Here is an 8,135-nt window from a genome sequence, read left to right as displayed (position 1 = left end):
TTTAAAAATATGGCCTATTTTATATAAATTATCAATTTGTCACATAGTTGTTTATAATTTTCCTTTATTATAGTTTTAATATCCACACACATAAGATTTTAATTTAAATATATGTATATTACATATATATATATATATATATATATATATATATATATATACACATACTGTTTTTAAGCCTCTTTTTGTGTATTTCTATATGCTAGATAATTTGCCTGGTTAGTTATTTTATTTCCATTATTCTCTGTGGATACGCAATAAAAAGTGTGGTGAGTGGGCTTAGACTTTGGAAGCCAGTCATCATACATCTGCTATTGGGGAAATTCTGGGCAGAAACTGAAGAGTGCCAAAATGAGAGGGTCCCCATGTTGCTGGAGGAATGGTTAGAGGTGAACACAGCAAGATTCTGACAGAGCAGGATCCAGAAACACCCTCTACAAATTAGCTAAGTCAAGAAAATTTCTCTTGTGGTGTGAGAACCTGGGGATTAGGGACCAAAAAAACAAAAAACAAACAAACAACAAAACAAAACAAAACACACACACACACACACACACACACACACACACACAAAACCTCCCACAACAAACAAAACAAAACAAGAAAACAAAACAAGAAAAACAACGAACTGGAGACAATGACTGCCCTCAGGAAGCAAAAGCTGACAGACCACTGTTGCGCTGTATCTGAGTTTTCCATACTTATTCACAGAAGTCAAAGCAGGTCAGGGCATACCTGAAAGAATGTGGGACCCTTTTTGCAGCAACAATGACTTTGACTTCCTTGAGTCTCTGTGACAGGTTTACAGTATAAGCAGGTGGGAATTATCATTCTTGTTTTGCCCTTTTTACTTCAAGAAATCAGCATCTGAGTTGCGAGTCTGAATCATGGGAACCTTAATTAGATCAGCTCTAGTGTTTACACTTTTTTCTGTTGTGAAGACTATTGGGATTCACATCTATGGTGTACAACTTTCTGAATTTGAACTACTTTCTCAGGATATATCTCTAGACATGTAATACCAGTCAGGAGTGGGCAACCTACTTTACTCAGGCTTAATTTTTCTTGATCTATATCTTATCAGATACATTTATTGGTCATGAAGGCAATTGTAAGTATAAATTAAATATCTTATTCTATTGTCAATGTTCTTTTGCTCTAATTGGACAGTAATATGTTTCTCTGGGCATATGAGCAAATACTGGGGCAGAAAGAGGTGGAGGCTTAGATGCCAGGTCAGAGAAGTGAAGCTGCAAGTATCTGAAACATGCAGTAAAAACAGACTTAACAACGATAATTCTTAAAACTCCACCTGCCAAACATTACATGGAATCTAATTTGGGAGGAATTTTGAACATGAGGGTGCTAAAGTGCTGTTTATTGAAGTTCTCTAAAGAAGGGGAGTGAGGCACATGGGGATTGGGAGTCTCCTCATTCATGAAAGGGAATTTGTCAGATTAAACAGCGCAAAATCCATTGGTAATAAATCAAGGCAGTATAAAACATGCATTATAATACACATCTGCTTTATTTAGCAATACAAGGGAGCAATACCAGAGGAAACATAGCAGGGATACGGACTGTATATGATAGAACTAGTGACTTATGCTTTCATGACCACTGTGTGGAAGATGGGGAATTCCTGGGCCAGTAGAAAGCAAGACATTGCTCTGTTCCAGAGTCCAACCCAATCAGTGACCTTCTGATGGTGAGCAAATGAAGTTAAAATGGAACAGGTATGAGAAGAGAGGAGAAATGAGGGAACTTAGCAACTTCAGTTCTAACTCAAGGACTGAGAGAATTAAGTTGCAGGAAAAAAGAAGCAAACTGAAGAGAAGGCCATGCAGCTGGAAAGGGAGGCTAAGACAATGTGAGACCATGAGCCAATGGGAGGACTTCAGTGCTTGTAGCCCTTCCTGGTGGTGGATGAGGTGGTGCTGTATTTGATGGTGGAACTGCTGCCCCCAGCAGAGCTGAGGCCACCGCCAAAGCCTCTGCCACTGCCAGAACTGAAGCCACCTCCAAGGCTGTGACCACTGCCATAGGAGTAGCCGCTGCCTCCGCCAAGGCCGAAGCCACTGCCGACACCACCAGCACTGCCATAACCACTGGAGACGGTGGACTGCACCACAGCTGTGGAAGGGAGGGGACAAGGACACACAGACATGGTGAGCTCATTATGTCAGCCTGAGTCAAGTCAGAAGAACTCAAGGGTGAGGGAGGGAGGCAAGCAAAGATACTTACAAATGTTGACTGGTCCAACACCTTCCCCACTCAACCTAGGAAGGAAGAAACACAGAGAGCATGAGACCTCAGAGAACCACTACTGGACCAGTGTGGGAAGCCTCCATGTGAGGACCATCCATGGGGAAACTGCCTCTTCCATGGTTCTCTGAGAGTAGTAATTATGGCCATCACTAGGGTGCTTTAAGCTTGGGCTCACTGGCTGCACATCATGGAGAATCACCCAGATGATAGAGGAGGTTGTGAGTTGCCCACCTGCACTCCTCGCCTTCCAGCAGCTTCCTGTAGGTAGCAATCTCCACATCCAGGGCCAGCTTGACATTCATCAGCTCCTGGTACTCCTTCAGGAGCCGGGCCATGTCCTGCTTGGCTTTCTGCAGGGCATCTTCCAGCTCAACCAGCTTACTCTTGGCATCCTTGAGGGCCAGCTCCCCACGCTGCTCAGCATCAGCAATGGCGGCCTGCAGGTTGGCGCACTAGAGGGGGAGATAAGCAGAATGAACTTGCAATCTAGTCCTCCCAAGGAGACTAGCTGTGGTTCCTATTTCCCAGTGAGGAAGAGAGCCAGAGCCCTGATAGCACGGAAATGCAGCTCAGACCCTTTCTATCCAGTCTCAGTCCATTCTGCAAACCTTATCTAATTTATGAGTCATCTGAAAAAAACCTGTGCCCCTTTGTATTAACCACCCTGCATGACAATGTGGGGGCTGGCTGGTAGAAGGTGCTACAGCAAATATAGATCAGGGGACAAAGGAAGAAATGTACCCACTCACTTGTTTTGAATCTGACAGCTTTTGATAATCTCATGTAGCAGCCACACTAACTTGTACAAAATCACAAACATTCTCATGGAGGTGAGGGGTTTCTTATACCTCACAATTTGAGGTGACACTGGTCTTTGTCCAGTGTCTTTACTTGAATATCATTTTTTTTTACCTTGAATCTTGACAAGATTTGCACCAATCCTCCTCACTTTCTGGCCTGCCTTTTCTTTCCCAGTTTCCTCCATTCCCAAATCAACTGTTCCCATCTCATCTCTGTCCAATGATTCTAGACTATGTTTTACAGCTCTGTCAGGGGAAACTGGTTTTATTCACCTGTTTATATAATGCTGTTGGGTTGGGATCTATCTCACTTACCTGTGAGAACTCACTCAAGTTAGACACTGCATGGTGTCCTCTCCCTATTGTCTCCAAAATTCCCAGGAATAAAGAATGATGGTTGGTGACCACGTGGTGGTCTAGCAAGAAAAGGATGCTTTTATTTTCCTTAGTCCCCACCATACCTGTTTCTTGACGTGGTCAATCTCAGATCTCAGCCTCTGGATCATGCGGTTGATCTCAGCAATCTCCTGCTTGGTGTTGCGCAGGTCATCTCCATGTCTGCCAGCTGTGACCTGAAGCTCCTCATACTGTAGCAAAGAGGGAGAGAAGCTGATGTATATGGGCTTTCACATGTTAACACTGACTGTCACACTGTGTCAGGCTTTTAATAAATTAAACCCAATGGCTTTTCAAAAAATATTTTAGGAAATGCTGATGTTACTAGGTCATTGGATCCTCTACATTAATCTCAGACCAACCTTATTATGAAACCACTGCCTTTCTAATTCTCTTCAGAACCAGCAATGTCCTGCACTGGTTTTCTGAGAGGCAGCGTCAGTGTGAAGCTAAAGCAATGATCACTAGGTTCTTATTTACATTAGCCTTCCTCTTGCTTGGGTTTCTTTGATATAACAGAATTTCACATAAATAATGTAACCATATACTCTGTCAGTGCAAGGTACAAATTCAGCTTCCTAGAAGTGCATTTTCCCTGTGGAGGCTGGTAACCTTGTTGGTGTTTAGGGAGTGAGCACAGGAATTACTCAATAGCTGCTCACTCACAGCTCACCTTGCTCTGGTACCAGGACTCAGCCTCAGTCCGGCTCCTCTGAGCAATCTCCTCATATTGGGCCTTGACTTCAGCAATGATGCTGCCCAGGTCCAGGTCACGGTTGTTGTCCATGGAAAGGACCACAGAAGTGTCTGAGATGTGGGTCTGCATCTGAGCCAGTTCCTGCAGAACATAAGATGGTCAGATCATTTTCTCCTGTAAAGTTTATAGGCTTCCCAACCCCAAGATCTTCCACCCTTTTGCAAAGCCCCATTAGAGTAATTCAAATGAAGGTGGAGATGCTTACGGCTTCATAGAAGGCTCTGGTAAAGTTGATCTCATCCATGAGAGCATCTACCTTGGCTTGTAGTTCAACCTTATTCATGTAGGCAGCATCTACATCCTGGGGAATAAGCAAACACCATGGGATCAGCTGACCCTCCTCCCCCATCTGCCCATCTTTTAGCCTCCCCACTTTTGTCCTCTCAGATGTGGGGAGGACTCCAGAGTTTTCTTCTTTTGCGAAGAAACATGAAGCCTTGGTTGTAATCAGCTCACCTTCTTCAGCGTCACAAATTCATTCTCTGCAGCCGTGCGCTTGTTGATTTCATCTTCATATCTAGAATGAGAAAGGCCTACGTCAGTGGTGACAATGATACAGAAAAGGCAGCCTGAGGTCAGAACTTCCCATAATGGATATGTCAGAGTTCAGGTTTCTTGACAGTAAGCTTCAAAGATGATTTTTGTGGTCCCTAAATTGTTTCCTTTTTTACTCTCCCTATCCACCCATATAGCCCATTTTTCTTTCAGGTTTGTTTTTAAGCAAAATTTGTGATTTTCATTTTCATGGACATGTTTTGCGATAGATCATGACCACATCTGGACCTGGACACCCAATGGTCTTGAAGTGTGTACTTTAGACAACTGAACCCATATCTCTCCTTAACTCACTTGCTCTTGAAGTCCTCCACCATGTCCTGCATGCCCCTGAGCTCTGAGTCCAGGCGGCCTCTCTCCCCAACGATACTGTCCAGCTGTCTCCTGAGGTTGTTGATGTACTGCTCAAACAAAGGCTCCAGGTTCTGCCTCACAGTCTTGGTGCCCTGTTCCTGCAGCAGGGTCCACTTGGTGTCCAGAACCTTGTTTTGCTGCTCTAGGAATCGCACCTAGAGGAACACAAGTTGGTTATTTGCCTGATGAATGATGGAAGAAAGAGATTTGTGCTTGGGTCCCCAAGTATACCTGTGTGCTGGCCTATTACAGAGCACATACAGAAGTGTATGTGACAGTCCTGCTTTTCTTCCCCCAGATCAATCTCGCCACTGAAAATTTCCCATGGGCACTGAGGTGCTCTCACCCCTTAATTTATTCAGACTTATCAGTGACCTCCAACATTACTTCTTTCTCTTGACAAGTACAATAACTCATCTAGTTTAAAATGATATATTGCACAAAGCTTTTTTAAAAGATAATACCTCAGTTAAAGGAATATAAGTGTTTAGAATCTGATTATTAAATTCTAATCTTATTATGATTATATTACAATCTAGTACACAAGTAGTAGATTTAGTACACAAGTAGTAGATTTAGTACAGAAGTCATTTAGTACACCAGTCTTTTCTAAAACAAGCTTCCTCAATGGTCACTACTTAGTTCTACAAATTTAGCATTTCAATGGATATGTAAGTGTTTCTGAGTCTTTTTTTTCTAAATCATGCAGAAATATATTTATTTTTATTTTCCTGTCACACTTTTTCCTCTTGCCCAGAGCCCTAGAGCAGTTTTCCACTGGAATTTTATTTTTAATGTCTTAGATTCTTCAAAAGGTAAAGCTAACTCTTTCCATTTTTCTCATTGTTTTCCCTTTGTTCCATGGGTATCAAAAGTTGAGAATTTTTCCTGGACAGGAATAAGAGACATTTAAGAAATTCAGCAGTTCTAAATGGTTTCCATCTCCTTCTGCCTGTGGTAAACATGGAACTAATCTGGCATCCCAGGAGGGAGCTAGTCCCTTTTTCCCTCTACCCTAATCTCCCCCTGAGAGAACATTTATTGGTCCTCTACTTGGGGGACTCGGAGTCCCCACTGGAGGGCAGGTCCTCCTGGCTCACCTTGTCAATGAAGGAGGCGAACTTGTTGTTGAGGGTCTTGATCTGCTCCCGCTCCTCAGTCCTCACCCGCTGGATGGTGGGGTCGATTTGCAGGTTCAGAGGAGTGAGGAGATTCTGGTTGATTGTGACCTCTTGGATGCCTCCAGGGGGGCACACAGGGAAGCCAGCGCCCCCATAGCCACCACCAAAGCCAGCTCCACCACCGAGCCCAAAGCCACCACCAGATCCACCGCCAAAACCAAATCCACTCCCGGCTCCACCTCCAAAGCCAAAGCCACCTCCAACTCTGCCACCATATCCTCCACTGATGGCACAGCTGCCACCTCCGATGGAAATCCTCTTGGAGCCCCCCAGGCCATAGAGGCTCCTGCTGCCAAAGCCAGCTCCTCCACACACTCCACCGAGGCCTCCACTGCCCCTGGAGCGGCACACGGAGACACTGCTGAAGCCAGAGCGGCTGACCCCAGGGACTCTGGCTGAGCTGGCACTGAAGCCACGGTGGCTGCTGCTTTGGGTCCTGATGGTGGATTTGCTCGACATGGTTCCTGAAGATGAGAAAGAAGGCTGAAGAAGGCGTGAGAGGCTGGAGGGTAGAGCTGAGAGCAGCAGGTGTGTGATGAGTTTGCAGGCAGCAGTTTATATATAGTGGAAATGGGCTGGGCTCAGTCCTGGAAGGTGAGCTTGCAGATTGGGGAGGGTTGGGCTTTACAAATAGTGAGGTCACCCCCAGCACCTAGAAAGGTATGAAATATGAAGATTGTATATTTGGCTTCCTTTATTCATGGAGAAATTCTCCTGCCCTCCAGCCTTGTCTTGATCCCCACACAATAAGGCTGGATATGAATTCACTGAAGTCATGAGTTAGTCATGATCTCAAACAAAGGAGACAAGGCACTGATTTGTGTAATTGTCTCTTCCTTCTGCTTACTCAGCCACTCCTCTGTGTCCCCTTCCCACACAGGTTTTCTGGTCTACCAGCACCACCCTTCTCATCAGGGTGGGACTGTCTCCGAGGGCTCATAGGTATTTGCTCAATGCCCTGAGCAAGAAGTGGCCTGCAGTGTTTTTTTCCATCTCGTCTGAACCTGCCCTTTCTTCAGGAGCTGCCACATGTTGTTCCTGGTGGCCTTGTCATGGGAATGGGGGATACTTTGGGGTTAAAACCTTCCTTTGCAAGGCAAGAAGGACAAAAGGGTTGAGCTTTTACATCACAATTGCTCTCTGTCCTATTCCATAAACTTCCCAATTGCTAATTTCCTGAGAGGATAAGAACCTTCACCCAAGGCCACTCTGCCTCTGAGACAGGGACCTGATTTCTGCAATGAGTTTCTCCCCATGCCTGTACTTCCCTCCCAAAGTGTGCTTTTCCATTGAACTGATGATCATGTCAACTTGTCTTTTCAACTGGAATTCATGGGACACCATTTCTCTGCTGTTTGGGAATGTTCACTTGAGCTTAACTTAAAGAATATAAAATGAGTAGGACAAAAATCATTAAGAAATTCACTAAATTTTGATTCCCACAGATTTTGATATTTTTTAGGGCTCAAGGATCAGACATCTTAATGGGTGTGGAGAGAACGTTCAGGGGCATATAGAAGCAGTGAATCATAAAAATGTGCCCTTACATGTGTGATGCTGTCACAAGTAACTTTCAAGTGTATATTTCTAATCTCAGCTCTTGAAATCTTAAATCTTTACACATCTTCTCAGAGGAGAGAAGGCTGTCGGATGAGTGCTGTGTTTGGTTGAGAGGAGGATGATGTTCATTTTTCTTCAGTCCAGACACTAAAAACTGAGTGCAATGAGCATTGAGAGCAATTGTGGGCATGTTGTTATATGAGAACATCTGGTTAAATGGGAAACCAGGGGAGGAAAGACAAACTCCCACATTGGGGTGACCTG

General features: G+C 44.3%; 1 protein-coding gene across 2 annotated transcripts; it reads right to left on the bottom strand.

Annotated features, from left to right (window-relative positions):
* Positions 1 to 1,531: 1,531 nt before the first annotated feature.
* Positions 1,532 to 7,899, bottom strand: KRT6A (keratin 6A). 2 transcript variants are annotated; one of them, XM_070407751.1, is made up of 10 exons: positions 7,859 to 7,899; positions 6,231 to 6,775; positions 5,071 to 5,285; positions 4,678 to 4,738; positions 4,427 to 4,522; positions 4,138 to 4,302; positions 3,530 to 3,655; positions 2,500 to 2,720; positions 2,245 to 2,279; positions 1,532 to 2,133 (listed from the first exon to the last, which is right to left on the bottom strand). In XM_070407751.1, exons 2-10 carry the CDS (start codon positions 6,768 to 6,770, stop codon positions 1,898 to 1,900), a joined length of 1,695 nt encoding a protein of 564 aa, XP_070263852.1. In that variant the 5' UTR covers positions 6,771 to 6,775; positions 7,859 to 7,899; the 3' UTR covers positions 1,532 to 1,897. The 2 variants fall into 2 exon arrangements, with proteins under 2 accessions (XP_070263852.1, XP_070263851.1); XM_070407750.1 differs by lacking the exon at positions 7,859 to 7,899 and having other exon boundaries at positions 6,231 to 6,854.
* Positions 7,900 to 8,135: the final 236 nt, after the last annotated feature.

This window comes from Myotis yumanensis, unplaced genomic scaffold (assembly GCF_028538775.1).
Source record: "Myotis yumanensis isolate MYYU_CA2020_CCGP unplaced genomic scaffold, mMyoYum1.0.hap1 SCAF_3, whole genome shotgun sequence".
In the NCBI taxonomy this organism is placed as follows: Eukaryota; Metazoa; Chordata; class Mammalia; order Chiroptera; family Vespertilionidae; genus Myotis; species Myotis yumanensis.
Note: the sequence above shows the minus strand (reverse complement) of the source record. Positions and strands in the feature narration are given on the sequence as shown.

Excerpts from the sequence above, each read along its gene's own strand:
- KRT6A (XM_070407751.1), bottom strand. The coding sequence starts at position 6,770 with ATGTCGAGCAAATCCACCATCAGGACCCAAAGCAGCAGCCACCGTGGC. Across the intron at positions 2,721-3,529 it reads TTGACCACGTCAAGAAACAG|TGCGCCAACCTGCAGGCCGC; the intron begins GTATGGTGGGGA and ends CTCCCCCTCTAG. Across the intron at positions 2,280-2,499 it reads CTGGAAGGCGAGGAGTGCAG|GTTGAGTGGGGAAGGTGTTG; the intron begins GTGGGCAACTCA and ends CTTCCTTCCTAG.